Raw genomic sequence first — 19,701 nt, 5'->3', positions numbered from 1 at the left:
GGGCCCGCTGCCTCCTCTCTCCTCCCCTCCTCCGGTCCCGCGGCTCCGCCGGGGTGTGCAGGGCAGAGGGGAGGGGTGCACGGCGTGGGGAAGTGCCGCCCCGGTGGTTGGCATCGTTTCCCCCGACCGCCTTTCCTCCCTCCTCGGTGAGGGACTGCGGGCTCAGCTGCGTGAGGCGACGCACTGGGGCTCTGAGGGGAGAGGGGTGGGAGCGTGAGGGGGAGCAAGGGTTCAGGAGGGGCAGCTGTTGGGATTGCGGTACGGTGGGGGAAGAACAGCGCTTAATGAGGGATTTGGGGGAGGCAGCTTGGAGAAATGGCAATTTGGAGTTGAGTTTAGTAGGGGCGGAAAGTAAACACCTGTGGGGGCTGGAGGGGGCAGAGGTTGCCATTGGTGAAAGGTAGAGGCAGTCCTCTCAGCAGAGAAGGAGTCTGAGTGGGTGGTCACAGGGTGAGGTCTGGAGGGGGAAGCAGAGGAATGGGGACAGTTTGGGGTGTTGTGGAGTTTGCTGGCAAGTTGCTGCAGCGGCACAGTCTGGAAGTGAGTAAAGATTAACCATAAAGAGCAAAGCAGGGGAAGGTCAAGCAAGTGTTGGGGTTTTGTTTCCTGAGGAGGCAGGAAGATACCTTCGAATTGGTTTAAGGTTTTAGTCCACTGGCCTGATTTCCTCCCATCACCTCATCTTGTAACTCCTCTGCAACCTGTTGGGTAGAGTTGTGTTGTATGCGATACAGGTAAAGAGCTGATTTCTAGTTTTATTCCAATTGAGAGCAGCAGCTGCTGTTTGTAGATATAGGTATTAAAAAAAGGTAAATTTCCCTCCAAAAAAACCACAAATAAACCTGAAATAGTCTTTTCTCTCAATGAGCAACAGGTAATGATAAGGCTTCTTCAAGTTTTGCCCTCTCTTTACTCTCTCTTTCTTTTACAGGTTTGTCAAGGCTTCCCGCCCTGACTGGAGAATCCTTGCTGTGTGTTATGTCTCGCTTGCAATTTGATAAGAATACCTTGACCAGTTTTCTCTCTGGAGTGGAGCAGAGAAGAGAAGGTAAAAATGGAACTTGTGCGTGGTAATGGTTTCAGCTTGATAGCCCTGGAGTCTGGCTGAAACTGTTGTGTGGTCCTGAATCCAGAAAATACATAGGCTCGTGCTTAACTTGAAGCGAATCTTCAGAATCTTTTATTTCATCCAACTCCTTAAGCTCTGAAGGTTAAACACAGGCATATGTACTTGGACAAAAACAGTTAAAGTTTTCTTATGTTGCTAGGATGGGGCCTGTGGATCTGGGAATCAGTTCCTATGGCCATCTAATCCCTGGATTTTCTGCTGTGTTTCTAGTTAACATAGTGGCCACACCATTTTTGATCTGTTTATCTAAGGACCTGAAGTCTGTTTGCTCCTATCAAACTGAAAAGCAGGTCTGGCACTGAATTCAGTGGCTACAGGATTGGCCCTGGTTTTTTTCTATCTTTTTTCTCTTTGCCCCAACCCCCCCCAACCCCGCCAAGCCTCTGTTTAAAGGGTAAAACCCACAGAAGATGTAGGTCCTCCAGAATCAAACTGAATCAATTAATTTCTCAAGCTCATTTTCAGAAGTAGCTTTTTTTCTTTCCTATTTCCTGCCACAATCTCAGCCTCTCTTTAATACTCTGGAAGTACAGCTGCATGTTGAGCTGTAACTCAAGAGGAGAAAAAAAAAAAAAGTGTATGTTTGGGTCTTAAAATAATACACACATTAAACCATATTTAATTGTGCCTTATCGATAGACTGATAAACTTCGGTGTTCGCTGTTGCCACTGATCATGATGCTCTGTTGCAGGCAGCAGCAGTAACTGCTGCTGATGGAAAAGAAAAGGTAGTGGAAGGAGGCGGGGAGAAGGAGGTGGGAGACGAGGGGATTGGCTGCTTTTAATGTCAATCACAGCTGCGGGCCCCAGCTCTTCCGCTGCTCTAGCTCTGGCTCTCCCTTGAACAGCTCCTAGGGAGAACAAGGCGTGCGGAGCTCAGATCACCAGCATCATGCTCCTTGGGCTTGGATCGTAGATCCCCCTCTTTGAACATTAAAATAACCTCTTCGTCCATCAGCGTCCCAGGCAGACCCAGCGAGAAAACACGCACGTGAGAGAGAGAGGAAAGAAAGAGGAGGAAGAGAAAAATCTGCAACCAAGTGGACTAAAGCAAAGAGAAAGAGTGCTTTGCTTGCACAGCTGCAAAGTGGGAATTTAAAGAACTGCAGAGAGAGAAATTCCAGCTCATCAGCACATACACATTGCAGAATTACAGATCCAGGTAGAAATGACATCAACAGGGAAAGAAGGCAGCGGAGCTCAACATGCACAATATGTTGGACCCTATCGTTTGGAGAAAACCCTAGGAAAAGGACAGACAGGTTGGTTCTTTTGCAGCAGCACCGGCGCTAGGGGGAAGGTGCTGTAGCAGCCAGTGAGGTGTTGGGGATGGGATATTTGAGGGTTCAGGTTTTCCCATTTGCTGTTTTAGTGGAGATAATATTCATAGGGGATTTTTGCCTTTATTTATTTTTAGTTTTTGTTTTAATTCTTTCTTTTCTTCCTTAAAAAAAAAAAACCAAACAAAAAGCCTGGGATGCTTTATGTTCATTACTCCTGCTAATGGGTGTTGTTCTGATGACAGCCAGAGTGCAGGCAGAGGAAAAAATAGATGATCTGCTGGTGGTGAATTTTCACATCAATTTCTTCACTGCCCTACTTAGGAGCATTTTCTTTTTAATCAAATTATATTGAAATGAAAGGTTCACAGCCTGTAGTACCGAGGAGGTGGTGGTGGTGGTAGTGGGGGAGTCACCAGCAGTATTTCATGACATCATGATTGAAAAGGGTGTAGTCCTTAAGGTGCAGTTGGGGGGGTGGAAATATGTACAGTATGTCTGTGGCACTGACTGCTGTGGGTATTTAGCAAATATGGATGGATGGGCTGGTGGTTTTTGTGGGTAGGGTCTGAAATAAAAGAAAAACAGAGGATCGGTAGCAGAATTAATTCTGGTTATGCTGTGTTTTTGTAGGAGGGCTTGGGGGGGAGGGGAGGTTATTTAATTATTTTTCTTAAAGCTTGTTTATGAAACTCGCCCCCAGCAGATTTTCGTGAATGGAACAATGGTAAGAAATATTAAAAAGAGGAAACCAAGTGGAGGGAATTAGCAGAGAGCAGGTGCTTCTGCCCTACATGACATAATTAGATCCCCTAAATGCGTTCAAGATCTGGACTTACTGTTGCTTGCTTGGATAGCATATTCACGTCAAGGGCAGGGGAGCATTAACTGGAAGAAAAACCATTAAAAAGAAGCCCAAATGTCTTCCTTATTTTTTTTTTATTTATTTTTGTTTTTTAGTAACAGGTGCAATAAGATCTGGCAAATTCATTGGGTTGGGAGCCCCCCGAAAGTGGATTGAAACTCAAGATTATAATTTAGGGGAAGGGGAAGATCAGCCATAGGGGGGCTTCTTTGGGCATGTGGGTGTTAAGTGTTGTTCATTATGGTGGGACAATAAAACATGATGCATTGTGGTGTATTTTTTTTTTTTTATAACCCAGCCGAGCTTTGCCCATCTGTTGTCTAAAGGATTTAATAGGCGTTTCCATCCCCAGCTGCTGCCTCTGCTCTGCCTGCTTCCTCACTGCCCTGCGTGGCAGCAGCTCTGCAGTCCGCAATTTTCTTAGGGACACAGTCAAAATCCAGATCTTTCTGTGTAAGAAGCAATGCTCTTCTGAGATGATTGATTATAACCACCCCCCCCATCCTTCCCCTCCTCTTCACAACCCCATAGCAACCGTTCAGAGACACGGATGAAGATGACATTGTCTTCTAGTGAAAGTGACTTTTATTTATATTTCATTTTTTCCAAATCTCTTCAGTGTATCAGCTGCTGAAGGTAGCTCTCTGTCACTGTTTTGGTTACCACCTTTATTCTTTGCATAGCTCAATAAGCCCTTACTTCTGCAGCTGTATTCTTAACTAAAATCTGTTCTGGTGATGATAATGAAAATACTCTACCAAAAAATTGCAGTGTATTGGTAATAAAACTGCCCTATTTCTGCCAGTAATCCTTTCCTGGATAGTCCAGGTGATCAAAGAGCCAGCTGTAGATGACAAATTCATTTTTGTCTTCATCACCATTTCCTTTTTTTCTCTCTCTCAGCTTCTAAGCACCCCTCCCTCCCCTTTAAATACAATTGTGTCTGAGATTCCTGAAAATACAGCTGCATTAACCTTTTGCTCCATGTCTCATAGCCTGACGTTGTGGTCCTGAAGGGTTATCTGCAGCTTTGGTTATTTTTTTCTTCTCTGCTAATCTTCCTATCTTCCTCCTAAGTGATTAGAGACGTGGGGGTGGAGGGAGAAGAACAGGATGTATTTAGAGGCTTGCTGCTCTGCAGTTATTCAACCAGCTGGACAAGGGTGAAAGTTTCCTTTTGCAGTTTTACCGTATAACTGATCTTTATAGATAGGTCTTTGCTGTTTGCATGCATGAATGCACATAAAATGCACGATGCATGGTGTCACAGAAGCTGGACGTGGGGGGAAGAGGAAGAGAAATCTTAAAAGTAGCTGATGTCAGTCTATGTCTTCCTTGCTATACCCGCCCTTGACTAATGGAATAATGCACTGAGGTGAAATCTAACTCGGTATTAAACATACATGGCTAAATATGGAAAGATGCCTTCTGGTCTTCTCGCATTTTCTGTGCTAATCACATTTGGGAGCATGCAGAATGGCATGAACAGTGTGTGGTACGTAGCTCATTCTCATCCTGCTTGTTTTGGAGGGTAAGCAGACAACCTGCAGCATTTTAGGGAGAGGACAAACGCAGTGTCAGGGCCTGATTCACCATACTATGTTGTCATGGTGTGTAACTTTGAATTTGGGTTGCAGTGGCATACGGCTGAAGAAAATACTGGTTGTAGTCATTCCTTTGGAGCTTGACTTTAAAGCTTGGAAGATTAGGAGGTAATGGCTTGGAATATTTTTTTTTTTTCCCCAAGGGGTTGGGGAAGAGTGAGGAATAAAATCTGGCAAAATGTGATGATGAATGGAAAGAAAGTGTAAGTTGTGTTGCAAAGTCCTATCCATTTTGCGGTGATCTTCATATCCATAATTTTTATTTTGAATAAAAAATTCCTGACTCTATAAAGTTATTTCAGATAGGCAGGTCTAGCTTTGCTCCCACATACATTAATATTATACAAATGTGTTAATCAGTCTTACCTGCTTTTACTGAGATCAAAAGGAGGGGGTTTTGGGAAGGAGCGTGGGTTCATAGTTCAGGGCAGCCTTGGAGAGGGTGCCACGGAGGGAGAACTTAATGGTTAAGTAGAACTCTCACTGGCTTTCTCTCCTGCTGATTGCCACCTTAATAGCTGAAAAAAAGCGTCTACCAGCAGCAGCCTACTGGTCCCTGGAAAGAGGTCCAGTTGCCGTAGCTGTGACATTAGCGGAACCTGGTGGCATCTGGCTGTGGGTGGGCAAAACTGACACGAAAAAGCCTTCAGTTCAAATTGGTGGGTAACTACAGTTGTTGAAAGTGTTGATTAGAATTCAAAATCGGGTATGCAAAATTTGTCCTGAGCAGCCTTCTGTGCTGGTGCGTCAAGCTCGCTGAGGGTGACTGGTGCCACAAAGAGAGGATTAGGGCTTCTCAGTTGGAGATGTTGGAAAAGGGCTACATGGGGCAGTGCTGAAAAATGTCTGTGCTGAGCTTTTTGCTGGTAGTGGGAATGGTAGAGGAACGAAGGAAAATTATTTTTAATAAGGTAGCATACAAATTTAATGTATAATTTGTGTATTGCAATAAGATGGTTTGCTTTTGTAATATGCTGAATTCAGAGCACCTCTTGTTTACTGTAGCTGGAGGAATAGCTCATGGAATCTGTATTTGAATGATTTTGCAAGAATACAATAAGCAGCATAATGTTAATTATTGTACTCAAAAAATTATTTCACAGAACTGTCAGTGTAAAAGATCATTACTGTATAGATACGGGTGTGTGGGAAAAGGTGGGTTTATCTACCTTTCATTGATACATTCTTCTACAGTTACTTATAGGAGGTTTTCATTGTAATTAACAGTAACGAGCAAAGGATGTGTGTCATTACAATAACACATGTGGAAACAGTGTGCCTTGAGAAACCCCAGTTCACACCTGATCATGAAGCACCGTTTTAGTTTTAGATCAAAGAGAGGCTTTTCTCCATTTGCCACTAACTCTTGTGTGAAATCAGCTTCTTGCATAGTCCTTGCTTTATTTTTTTTTTATTTCCACAAATATCTTTGTTCATGTGTTTCTTTTGGCCTCGTTAACCCCTATTTCACCCTTAAAACTCTTAAGAGTAATTCAGATTGACTAGCAAATATTTATTAATGAGTGCAAAGATGAGGAACTGAAGTATTTCTTGTGAAGGGCTTCAGTGTTTTGGAGGGTTTTCTTGTGTTTTCATTTAACAGTCACTGTATAGGCGTCAGCATCATTGTTTGCTATGGCATCAATTCATAGTCTAGTTTAAATTTCCAAAACGCTGCTTTGTCTACAAGCAATAAGACGTTGGCTCTAAGTGGGAGTTACCCTATTCACTTTGAGATAAATATGATGAAAAATTTAATGTTGCTGATACATTTTGTTTTGTTCCTTTCATTCCGTTTTAAGCCCAGTTCTGTAGACATTCAATACAAAGAATAATTCTGCTTGAAACTAATGGCACTTTGACCTTTGCAAAAGGTGTAGGGGGTCCCTTTTCTGCATTGTATACCATATAACTTGGAGTTATTTCGGTGTATAACATGTTAATTATAATGAGCCACCAGTGAGGTGTTCAGCAGTATGCTATTGGGTTATGTAAGAACAGAAATCATTACATTTGTGTCTTAGTGAATTTAATAGTCTTTTATGCAGTGAGAGCTTAAACAGGATGTTTCTTTACAGCCTTAACCACCTGTTTCCATGACACCGGCAGAAACTGAAATTTGTTAATTTTTTTATTTGTCTCTGTCAAATTTGGTTGAAAGTGAAAGCTTCAGATCTGTTTGAGGAGTATTCGGTAGACAATGTGATCTCAAAAGCCTGGTTTCCTTAGGTAAGTAGGCTAAACAAAGTATATCCTTTTCATTCATACTGCTGTAATTATTTTTTTCTGACCCGCTGTGTTGGATCTAGAGAGAATCTAAAGAGTACAGCTTTATTCCGTTTAGCTGTCTAGATGAATATATCGTTACAGAGGTGTAAATCATCGTAGTTTCCCCCATGGCCTTTTTAAACAAACAACAAACCGGTATATGTTCTATTAATGTTTTCATATATATATCTTACTTAAAAGTTTCTTTCAAAACAGTGAATCCACACCCTTTGTCATGATAGTCTGTGACGACTTAAGGGTTCATTAGTACTCATAGAAATAAAATATTGCAAGCAATACTGTGGGCAGTAGAGGTCTTAAGAATGAAATTTTGCGAGAAAAGGTTATTATGTCATAGTGACTTAGACGTAACGGATTTTCAAGTAATGATTGAGTTTTGAGAGATTTGGTCTTTCTTAAGTTTATATACCTTTTGATCTGATTGTTCAAAACTACTGTTTGCCTGTGTTACTGACTGAAGTAAACTAATATAAACATGCCATGTGTCTGAACTACAAAGTTCAGATACCCTTTTTATGACTTTCACTCTTTTTTTTTTTTTTTAAGCAAATTCCTGTTCTTTAACTACAGTGAAAGCAATTTTTAGGCTCCATCCTTCTGCAAACTTTGTAGAGGCACGACATTAGTCTTTTACCCCAATATCAGAGGTAAAATTATTATGAACTTGTTGAAACAGGAGGAGGGTCTGAACGATTGTTTTTCTTTGTAAAGCACAGTATGCTTTCTCACCCAAGAGTTGTTAAAATTCAGATACTTTCAAATGTGTAGGACTATATGACTATTTATATACCTATGTTACAGGCATTAGCAGGAGCTATGGAAGCAGTGATTTCACAAATAGAGTTCTTGCACTGCTCAAGCACTTTTCTACTTTCCATCACCACTCTAATGTCATTTTCTGCCACTACGGTGGGAAGGACTGCATGAGAATGATGAGAGACATTGGAGAAATTAAAAAAGCTTCTCAATAGGATTTACCTCTTGAGAGGAACTCTTTCTGATCTCTAGAAAACCTGTGACTCCGTGAGAAGAGCAAATGTAGCATTTTAAGTGGGTTCTTACAGTTCCTTTTGTAAATTGCAGTGGAGCAGCCAGTGTATGTTTTGGATTCTCCAACATTGCAGTATTTTTCAGTATACCATAAATTCAGTCCATACATTATAGTTTGGGAAGTCTTTAATATTGTGTACTTTAGAGAGTTAAACAGTAATTGCAACGTGGATAATAAATGTTGATATCCACCTCAAAATTACTAGGTAGGTAATATAGAACAAATGTAGGTGGTGAAAGAATTCCAGCTTTCAGAGAAATTTCAAAGGAAATGCGAAATTCGGAAGTCATGCCCTCTGAAGTAAGAGACATTGCGTGAGGAATGTGTTGCACACATAGGAGAACAGTCAAAATAAGAGGTGGAAGCGTGGATATAGATTTCCATGAAGATAGAGTAAAGGCAGAGACATAAATGAATGCTCAAGGAGTGCTCCTCTTCGAATGCTGAGATACTGTAAATCGCCCTCGTGAAGTCAGTCAGTGTTTTAACTTGAGCTGAGTTCAGTAGGAAGATCATCGAGCCCATGATAAATAGGTAAGGGTGGAATTGTTCTGTTTGTCGTGGATTGTTCTATTAAGAAATCTCAAAGAAATTTTCTGGTTTTGTTTTAAACAAACCCAAGATGCTTAGCAATCCTAGTCAATAATGCTGCTCGTTCTGCTTATGGAAAATGAGGAGATTGTTTCATTTTCAATTCATGCATAAGCAGTACTGTTTCTCCACAAAACGTCCATACTGTAGAGTAACATGAATAATTTGTTGTAAACAGTGCTCTTAATGAACTTGAACTGTCTTCATCTGCAGTGTCTGTAAGTGCAGAGTGATTTCCTTTTAAGTTCTTATTTGTTTCAGATTTTCTGCCAAACAACTATTTTTACCTCGTTTCCCCAACTGCCTGTACCTCACTTATGGATTGGTTGCACTTAATCAATATTCAAAGATTTGAATTGTACTCTTGAACGTAGTCTGTTGGATATGTTGCATAAGAGTATTACATTCTACTTGAATAGTTGTGCGAGGACTTCCAACATAAATGTTTGCAAGTGCAAATTGAAAATTTAGTTTTCCTGGGCAGTTTGGACCTGATTCCCGTGAGCATCCTTGCCTGGAAGATGTGAAGTTTTCCAGAAAGGTTTTTTAAAAGGCGCGCAAATGTGACCAAATCAAACTTACCTAATTTTAAATGCTTACTTTTAGAACATATCCAATTCCATTTGACTTACTCTAGATTTAATTTTGAATAGGGATATAATATTTTAATTCCTTTAATTCTGTTTACAGGCTAGAAACATTACTGGTAGAATTCTGGTAAAAAACACGTGAAAAATCCACCCAGAAGATTTTTTTCCATTGCTTCATAGCTTTTGAAAATTCAATGTAAATGGAATTTAGGTGGAACAGAGGAAATTGTATTGGTTCCTTTCATAAAAGTGTATTACTCGCTGTTGATGTAGCTGCAAGCATTTCTTTCTTGAATGTGTCATTTGTGGCAGAGATGCCTATGAGATCGCTGTTGTCCTGTGGACTGTATAAACAGGAATATACTGTTTCTTTTGCAATGACCTTGGGATACAGTTTTTAAAGGATAATAAATGGAGGTGTGTCGTGAGACTGAGGATAAGGAGCAATATGGATAAAGAAGGTAAATGATGGTGTTTATATTTAAACAAATCCAGGTACGTTCTCTTGCTGATGGTACTGTTGCCTTCATAGTAGTGCAGAGTAACCTTCAGGCTGGTGCAGGTAGCTGATGGATAGTTAGTGCTGGAGCGGGTAGAATAGAATACTTATCTTGAGTTGTCAGCTCTCTCAGTTTTATTTTGAGAAAATTATTTTATTATTTCCTGAAGGCCACAGAGATCATTGTCAAGTGACATAAATTAAAGTATCCCTGAAGCTGCCCTAAATGACTCTTTCACAAGGTTCTAATGGCTGAGCTTACTGTTTTGCACCCCATGGCTGTGCCAGGCAGTTTCTGCCTTTTAGACTCTCGCTGTTCCTACTCTGGCTTCCTTGCATGAAGATTATTGCATACTTAAGAGGAAAAGAAATATTTTTTTACATTTCTTGTTCAGATAAACGTTTTTAATTTGGGGTGGTGGAAGGGGTGAGGTCAGACTGGAAAGAACTGTTCCTTCTGTAGCTTACCACTGATATCAGGCTGCTCTTCCTAACATCCATCCATTGATAATCAGTGATTTGATAATTAAGGAGTTTGGAGAAAATTAGGTAACTTGCCAGTTACTGACAAAAGGAAATTATTGCTGGTAAAACCTTTGTGCCAAGATTTGCAATTGACAGTAAATGAGTTAATGCGCAGGGTGCAGGGGGGAATTGAGGGGAGAAACCAGTATCAAGTGGCTTAGGGTGTGCAAGTACTATCTTTTTTTCTTTTTTGTTTTAGTGATCCAACACTATGTGGGAATTATAGGCGTGATAATATTTCCAGTGAAGTGCTTAACTTTAAAAAAAAAAAATTAAAAAAAAAAAAGATGGAAAACTGTTTTCAGGCATCCATTTAGTAAGTGCTCTTCTGGCTGCCTGGTTCTACGTACCAAAACAACATACTCTCTTTATATTCTGAGGCTCTTGCAATTTTGATTTGCTGTCTTTTGCAGTATATGCTTAATGTGGGAGAAAAAAAATCAGTGTGATAATGTATATTTTTTTAATAATGTCTACATTACATACATATTAACAAGCTCTGCTTTTGCAGTGTCATTCTTCTGTGTGTTCAGCCTTACGTGCCATAAGCTGACTGCCCTTGTCATTTAGCTATTAAAAGCACTATTGACTGGAACAAAAATAATGGAGGAGCTGGTTTCTGGGAGAAGCAAACTGGTCTGGACCAAAAATGTGTTAATTTTCTACTGTCTAAAGCCTACTCTTAAAACTATAAGTTTCAGTCTGCCAAAGGTTGAACAGCAGTCCTTCAGCTGCAGGTGAGAATGTGCCAGGTCTTCATACTGACCCAGCAGGGAACATTGATGGAATTGCTTGGCTCTTTGTCTTCTTTCACTCTTTTTTTTCTTAATTATTTTATGTGTGGCTAGCAATGTAGACACTAGATTTCTACAGATGCTCTTCTTGGAAGAGTGATTGCTTTGGTCCAGGGTGAGGTGCACTGTAGCCTGTGTTCATAATGTTGGCTTATCTGCCCTATGTTAATACAATTTATGAGGAAGAGGGACCAGCAATAACGTATTTGCAGCTAAACATGAGCTGATGATGTATGATTTCGGGTTTTTTTAAATTTTATTTTTTAAAAAAACAATGTCCTGCTCTGATAAAATTTGAGCTAAGCTAGCACAAGACTTTGCTAAGACTACTGTTTTATTGCATTTGAATTAAAACACAAGTTTAAGTAGGAAAAGAAGACTTCACATTCCAAATCCTTGTGGTATGAAATGCACTGTGCAGGATGTTTAAAAATTTCTCGTGTCTCTTGCTGACTGTTTGCCAGCTGAGGGCTGGGTTAGTCATCATGCCAGCCATTCACCCTGGGTAAGTTTCATTCAGTGACTGTGTGAATTCCTTTTAATAACTGTGACCTGTCCCTGAGGAATGGATTTGACTCTTTGATTTTTACGTTATTGGAATCTCTTCATCTCTCCCAGTATTCTGTTCCAAAGCTCTCATCTTATTTTCAGGTTGTAAATGATGGGTAGCTTGGCTGTAATGTTGAGATGTCCTGCTGTCAGCAGGTACAGGATTGGTCTGCATTTTTTCTTTTGAAGTTCTGGTCATCTGTTTTTTGGTTTGGTGTTTTTTGATGTTTTTTTGATGTGGTTTGTTTTGGGTTTTTTGTTTTTTTGTTTTGTTTGGGATTTTTTTTTTAACTTGGAAGTTACTTTGCCTCTTCAAACTGGAAACTGGTTCAAGGATTGGCATCTTAATTGGGAGGATGCTAGACAGGTATTTCGGTTTTTTGTACAGCTGCAATCTCCTACAGCAAACCAATGAAGACTTTAGGAGGGTGTTCTCAGGAAACTTTTGGCGATGCTACAGTTCTAAGACTGAGCCCTGTAATCATTTCAGCCCTGTTTAAATAGGTTGATGGTTACTGTCAGAAGAGCTGGTAGAAATACTCGTAAGCAAGAAAATAGCCAATCTTTAAATAAGTTTATGTTATTGTTAGAGATTTTTTTATATACTCTATGGTCACAGTAGACTGAAAAATAAGGTACTTCTCGGGTTTTCTCCCACTTCTTATGCAGATGCATTGTCTTTGGGAAATTAACACCGCACTGTGTATCCTTGGAGAATTATTTTCTCTTATACGTATATTTTGTCTTCCACATTTCATGTGTATTGCCTAGGTTGTGAACTGAGAGGAAAGATAATTTGTGTTACATTATCTGCATATAGTCCCTTTCATGCTAAGGCAGTAATCTTAGTTCGGCCTTTTGTGTGTGTATAGAAGTTTCATTTAAATATAGGAAGAGGCTTCTTCACTGTGAGGGTGGGCTGCACCTGGCAGAGGTTGCCTAGAGATGTTGGGAAGTCTCCATCCTTGCGTATATTCAAAACCAGACTAGACACAGCCTTGAGCAGCCTGCTCTAGTTGTCCCTGCTTTGACCAAGGGTGTTGGACTAGGTGAGCTCCAGAGATCACTTCCAATCTCAACTCTTCTGCCATTCTGTGTTATCCTGTGCAACTAAACCGTAAGTTCTTCAGTGAACTGTGAAACTAAGGAACTGTTTCTGCCAGTTTTGTACCCTCTATTCCCCTCCTCCTCCTGCTCTCTCTGTATGTCCTGTGTCTCTTGGGCTAGGTGAAGACAGTGTTTGTGGCTCATTTGGAACCGTCTCTGCTGCGTATCCATCTTTTTTCTTTCTCTTGGAATACATTAAGGATTAAAACACAATTACTCTTTCCATTGTGGGGAGCAATCTCTTCTTTTCTGCAGACATTCAGCACTTTCCATGAAATTTGTAGAATCTTAGAGACTTCCCTTGCTCTTTCCAACTTGGTTGAAACTTGCTAATCTATTCTGGTGTCATGGGGGAATTCCAGACAGCCTGCCTGAACGTTTAAATTTTGTTTCTTTAAGAAATCAGGCTAAAGCAAAGCTGTCCTAGACAGCACAGCTTCTCTAATCTGCATTTGGTTTTGAAGGCCGTGAGATGCTGCTATGGCAGAGTGGGATTGCTGGAATACGGCTACTCTTCAGATATTGCCCTTACCTTGGTTAAGACTCTTAGACTGAAGTTAGGGGGAAAAAGTGGTGCTAAACCACATTGTGATTCTTTAATGCTGGAGGAATCCCAGCCAGCTTGATAAGCTGGATTCCTGTCTGCTTTCTCCTGCTGGAGCAGTGCAAAGCAGGGAGGATGGAGGCTAGAACTTGGTCCTTTCTGTTTGCAAGCTGACCTCAGTCATTGGGGAGTGTGGGAAGAAGGGAGCCCTCTCTGTGTTTCCTCCATGTATCCATTTTGGTCCAGTGGTGGTATTTGAAGTGGTCCTTTCCTGCAGAAAGCTGAGAGGAAGACTGAGAGCTGTTTATGAGTCTGCAATGCCTGTCTGTACAAAAATCACCACCAAAGACAAAGCCAAGTATTATATTAGAACTTGGCAATGACACAAGTGCTATAGCCCTATTAAACGCAGGCATTTGTTTTCTTGAAAAGACATGGCTATGAGTGGCGCAGCTTTTAAGATTCCTTATACTTTGTGAGCACCAGCCTTAAACAGTTTTTCATTAGCTTTTGAAGCTAGTTAAATCTACGCTTTTTTCCAAACTTCCCACTCCTGTAAATCAGTAAAGCTTGATTAAAATCAGTAATCATCGACAACAAAGATAGATCTGTCCTAGCATTTCTAGGTTTTGTCCCGTGCTGCTTTTCTTCTGGGTCTGTGGTTGATTTCATTTGCTCGTATTTGTGAAATCACATCTCTTTTGCTTCTGGTTGTTTCCTGATTGCACTGAAGACATTACTTAGTCAAATTCCCCACTCAGTTGCATCTGTGCAGACCCAGTGACTTCAAGGCCTTGCTCAAGTTTATCTGAGAGGGAAGTTTGACCCATGAGCAAGCTTCTCATTGATGGCAGCAGAGGCAGACCTCTGGCAGTGTTCTAGTTAAGAGCAGCCTAGAAATACATCTCCTCCGCAGTGAATATTCAAGCAAATTAGAGCACAAAGTGGAATGATACTCTAAGCTAATTCAATTCAAACTGAAAATACAGGCCCAGCATTTTACAAGTTACTATCTTTCATCCTTAAAGCAGAAGTCTGCTCAGCTAACAGACAAATTAAGGTAAGCAAATGTTTTAATGCTTTTAGCAGTAATTCTTCTCTAGTATTGTACGCGTACATATACTGAAATCACCCAACCGGTTTGCATTATGCTTCAGGATGTAACAAATGTCCTTACCTTTATCATTACTGCATCTCTGCTAGGGAAAGCAACAGCCAGACTACTAGCATGGTTGGGACAGTTGCCATCTTGTTACCAGGTGGCTCTTCCTGCTCAGAGGAAAAGCTGCAAAAATAGGCATGGTTTCTGGATCTGTGTCGTAATGCTGTCAACACCGTTTCTCTTACCACCATTGAATCAGATGAGTTACAGCCGAGAGCCTCTTTAGCTCCACCAATGCTTATTTATTCTCAGTGTTTTGGCGCCTGTGGCTCTGCGGAACCAGGTGGTCTGTGGACTGCTTCTCAAGAATTCGTAATAAGATTGATTAAAACTGCAAACTTAACATCATATTTACTGTTCAAGTGTCTGCTTCTCTACTGCAAATTTCTGAAGAGCCCACCAGAGGGGACAACATGTGTTTGTAGGCCTTTTTCTTCTCATTGAAATGGTGAGAACTGAAAACATGGCGAGGCAAAGGATCTTGATCAAAGGGTATGTCTACCTTGCAGTCAGGGGTGGAACTCTAGCATGGGTGGGTAACACTATTATCTCCTGGCACAAGCAGCAGTGAAAATAGGGCAGCGCAGGCTGTGTAAGGGTTGGAGAGGTGTACCAGAGCACCTACGAACCTTGCCCTGTGTAGAAGTCCAGTCTTCCCCATCTTTACCTGATTATTTACTTGTACCAGTTGTGCCTTTATTTTGCTCTCTTGATAAACCCTGCATCAGCTACGAGTCAATGTGGTATGTCAGATGTGGATAGCTGAGCATTTACATACATAATGCACTGTACGCTTTGTGTATGTAGGACCTCATTTCAGGGCTGGGGTTTTTTGTGTATGCAAAATACTAACCTTGTGCTTGATCCTGTAGAATTATAATTCTGATGTGAAAGATTATTCTGTGCTCTGCAGGCCAGATTAAAGGTACTCAACTTCTCAAAGGATTGGGTCCCTATTTGTACTCTTATGGTCTCTAAAATGCTACAGAGTCCTAGCTGGGTCATTTCTTGGGGGCAGAGTAGTAGAGACGTGTACAAAACAGGCTCTGTTCATGTCATTGTGCAGTTATAAGGCAGATTATTCAGAAACAATAACTATGTAGTCTTCACTGGACCTAACAGGCTCAGCCATTGACTTGGGGTGGAGCCTTTGGCAAGTTAATTTATCTTTTTTTTTTTTTTTTTTTCATGATGCCCCGCTGTAAAACTAAGATAATGCTTGACTTCCCTTTTGGGACTGACAGGATTAGCCAGCTAGTATTGATAACTTTTTCAGAAATAAAAAGCAGCACAGAAAGACCTGGGATAACCCTACTATTTAGGCGTAGTGATTTTTTTTGTTTTGTTTTGGGTTTTTTTGGCTAGTGTTCATTTTTGCTAACTTCATTTTATTTAATGTACCTCTGCGGATTTTCATCTCCTGAGGACAGACCGGACCATACAGCCTGGTCTGTCCAGGTGATGATACCTTTTCACGCTGTATTTGTCTTCCATCGTTTGTCCTCTTGATTATTGTAATACTAATACATAAATGCTGAAATCTCTGTGGTTGCAATTTAAAACTAAAGTTGTTTTAACTATCTAATAAAATAGAAAAATTGCTTTGATGTTCCCATTTTGACAATTTGTGGCTATGCTGACTTTTGTTGCTTCTTTCCTTAGGGATGTTTGTCCCTCATCTCAAACAAAATGTCACTGAGTAAAACTATGTTTGTATGATGCTGTGTGTTCTACTTAAGAGATTTATAACTTGGTCACTTTTATTTATGCTCCCGTGGAGCTGGTAGAATTATACTGCAGTGTTAAAATGCAGCAGTTTCATTTTCCTGCAGGCAGCAGCCCTCTGGTGGTGTGGGGTTTCTTCTTTTTTTTTATTTATTTTATTTAAAGTCATCTTTGGAAATTCTGACAGACTGGTAGAGAAGCCTTTAAAAATGCCTCAAATTAAGCTGCCACAGAATCCCATATCTCCTCTCTTTTCCTTTCCGATCCTCACCGTGTCACCACCCCCACCTAAATTTGGAAGTGGAATGTAAAAGGCAAAGCAAGGTTAATAGATGCACCCGGCTGATAATACCAACAGTCTTATTTGGCAAAATGATATTTACCAAATGCTATTTCAGTAGGTTTCAGCTTCCAGAACGATTGCCTGGAAAGGGTATAGGTCGCTGTGAAGTGGGTGGCGAGGCTAATGGGTTATTCTAAAGACTGGCTGAATTGTTAGGAATGCAGGCATTTCTGAGGAGGCTGCTGATGAACTTGAAAATTGAAATATCAAAGAATTTTTTAAAGGGATGACCTTACTAGTCTGTTATATGGGCGTTAATGATAGTTACATTGCAAGTTACTGTCTGGAAAAAATATTTCGGCTAATGGGGAAGGAGAATCTTCTCATCAGTGTCCTAGGAGTGAAATTTACCCTTTTGCTAGTATGAGATTTAGCTATCACTTGAGTCCCACTTAAGACCTATTTTGAAGTATTAAGTTATGTACCGGAGGTAAAAATGGGAGTTCAGAAAGTAGATAAAATATTACTCCTTACTATTTTTGCAATGATAAGCCAGAGTTACGTGCAAATGTTTTTTGAAATTATTAAAGCTGTGCCAGGGATGCATTTGGCTTGTTCCCTTTTCGGCGCTACAGTAAATGTCAAAATCATGCTGTATCTGCAACTGTGTTACTGCATAAATACTCTGTCTTTGTAGGAAGGCATACAATTTTGTTATGATTGAACCCTGAAGTTGTATTAAAAAAATAAAAGGAGAGGGGGCAAAAAAAAAAAAGAGAGCAAGCTTTTATATAACTGAAGCTGCGCAGAAGTGATAATTTCTGCAGTTTCCAGTTTTAGGGCAAATAATTCCAGTTAAAATTAGTTGTTTTAAAATGCACTGATTTTTGACTGTGATGTTTGAAACCTACCGTGTGTGTGTAAAGTGAAATGAAAGTTACTGACAAGGTTTGTGTGTTTGGGGTTTTTTTTGTTTTGTTTTTTGTTTGTTTGTTTATTTTAAATAAGGCTAATGGATTGGTAAATAGAAAGCATTAAGATACAGAATAAATTCTATTACTTTAAATGACAGTGGTTGTAGTGTATGAACCCTTCTCAGTATTTGGTTGCACTTCATACTGTGGACAGCAGATAATACAAATTTGTGGCCTTACTGGCTAATGCTTTAGGTCACTTGTGATATAATTGCTAACAATTATCAAGAGGTATTTACACCAGCTAAGACATATGATGCAAAAGTATTGTTTCAGCCATGATACTTCTGGGGGTGTAAGTTTTGACTCTTTTTGCCAGGTTTGCCTCAATTACAAAGGTTGTCCAGCCTACCACATGTATCACTTGCACAGTTTGGGGTCAGAGTCTAATCCATGCGAAGAACTCTCTATGCACATAGCTAATATGTTAAAGGGATAGCACTAGCTTCAGGCTTTTAATTCTTGCAGTTTACAGAGGGTGAAAAGGAAGTAAAATGGAATGGGAAAGATAGAAAGAAATTCCCCACCCTACTGCCCAGTTACCCTGTCACTGATCTTGAAAGTGAAAGCTTACTTGAGATTTTCCTGCTCTTAATTGTACAGAAATAAATTTGGGAGTAAATCCACTGAACTGAGTGGAGATATGTTGACATAAAAATAAGATGAACAAAGGGGGGATTTGGCATCTTTAAATATTAAAGATTCAGAGCTTTTGTCACCTTAGAGCTGTTTTTTTAAACATAAAAAAACGGAGAATCATAACAGAACTGTAGAGGCATTGCTAGTTCTTGAATAACCCACAGTCTCCAAAACAAGGTTTTATTTTTGCGTATTCAGATTCTTGTTTGTGATTTAAAACGCACAACATTGTAACACATGCTGCAGTAGTTGCTGGTCATTTTTTGGAGTCACAGCTTAAAAAAAAAAAAAAAAAAAAAAAAAAGAAAAGAAAAAAAGAAAGACCTTGGGCCCTTCGTATCCTTTTTCCTAAACATGCTTGTCAAATTGGTGCTGAGAGGCCTAAACAAAACAGCTTTCTGCCATTCAGTGGAGAGGGTTAAACTTTAACTTTTAAACTTAACCTTTTAAACTAAATCCATAAAAATGATAACAATGCAAAAGCCAGGATAAGGGAATTCACTTTTTAAAAAAACTGAATTTGCCCTGTCTCTACGTAGAAGCAGTGGTGAGTCACTTCTCTGTGAACAAAGTGGCATATGGTTTTGTGGAGCTTACTACTGTCTTCCAGTGAGCTGACATCACCAGTTTTAAATGAGGATTTTCAGCTGTTTTTTCTATATTCTTTTATGTTGGTGTAATAAACCATGGGAAAACACATCCTGATGTGGAAGGCCAATGCTAGGCCACTTCAGACCAATTTCAGCTCCTTGCATTTCTTTCTAAGAACAAAGTTCTGCCACAAGCCTATGGCAGTTCAAAGCTTTTTTAAAAGGAAAAAAAAAAAGTAAAATTGAGTTAGTAGACTGGGGATGAGGTGAAAGTGAGTCATATTTCAACTAGAAAAGCAAAGTGCCTCCCCCATCTTGATTATTCTAAATACTTCTTCTAGTGAAAACCTCAAAGTATATTTATTTCCAGCCTAAAAATGAATTCAAGTGGTTCATGGCCACTGCTGGAGGTAGGGTGTTGAACTTGATAAGACTTTTGGTTTGATCCCAGTGTAGCTGTACATGTATCCCAGGAGGAATTAAATCTCTAAGACTTTATTCCCTAACCTTAACAGAGAAGCAGCTATGATTATAGTGTCATAGCCTGTCTCATGCACATTTTCTTCGATTTCGTGTTATCTTCTGACCTGCAGAGTACTGAGATTTGAAAGGAAAGTGTTCAAAATTAATTTGCCCTCTTACTGGCTCTGTTCTTGCTCCTGGATGCGTTTAGTAATGCGACCCTCACAATTTTTGCCATCCTAATGTTTGTCCTGCTGTGAAGTTGCATAGATGTGCCATTTCACCACATTTTGGAAGTTGTGTGATGTGAGCCAGTTCATGTGAAAAATAGTATATAAGTATCAGTTTTAAACTGACACATTGGTGTCCTGGAGTTTTTGGTTTCCACTGGTTATAACAGGCTGTTTTACATGAGAGTCTAAACTTCTCCCTGATCATCAGATTTGTGC

The 19,701-nt window shown here is 40.0% G+C and overlaps 1 protein-coding gene across 1 annotated transcript in view; it reads left to right on the top strand.

The window, feature by feature from the left end:
- Positions 1–2,297: 2,297 nt before the first annotated feature.
- Positions 2,298–19,701, top strand: part of BRSK2 (BR serine/threonine kinase 2) — a 318,409-nt gene continuing 301,005 nt past the window's right edge. Inside the window, exon 1 of the mRNA XM_059825816.1 lies at positions 2,298–2,391. Coding sequence (XP_059681799.1) covers positions 2,298–2,391 — 94 coding nt within the window. The remainder of the gene's footprint in view (positions 2,392–19,701) is intronic.

The sequence above is a fragment of the Gavia stellata genome, chromosome 17 (genome assembly GCF_030936135.1).
Source record: "Gavia stellata isolate bGavSte3 chromosome 17, bGavSte3.hap2, whole genome shotgun sequence".
Classification (NCBI taxonomy): Eukaryota; Metazoa; Chordata; class Aves; order Gaviiformes; family Gaviidae; genus Gavia; species Gavia stellata.
Note: the sequence above shows the minus strand (reverse complement) of the source record. Positions and strands in the feature narration are given on the sequence as shown.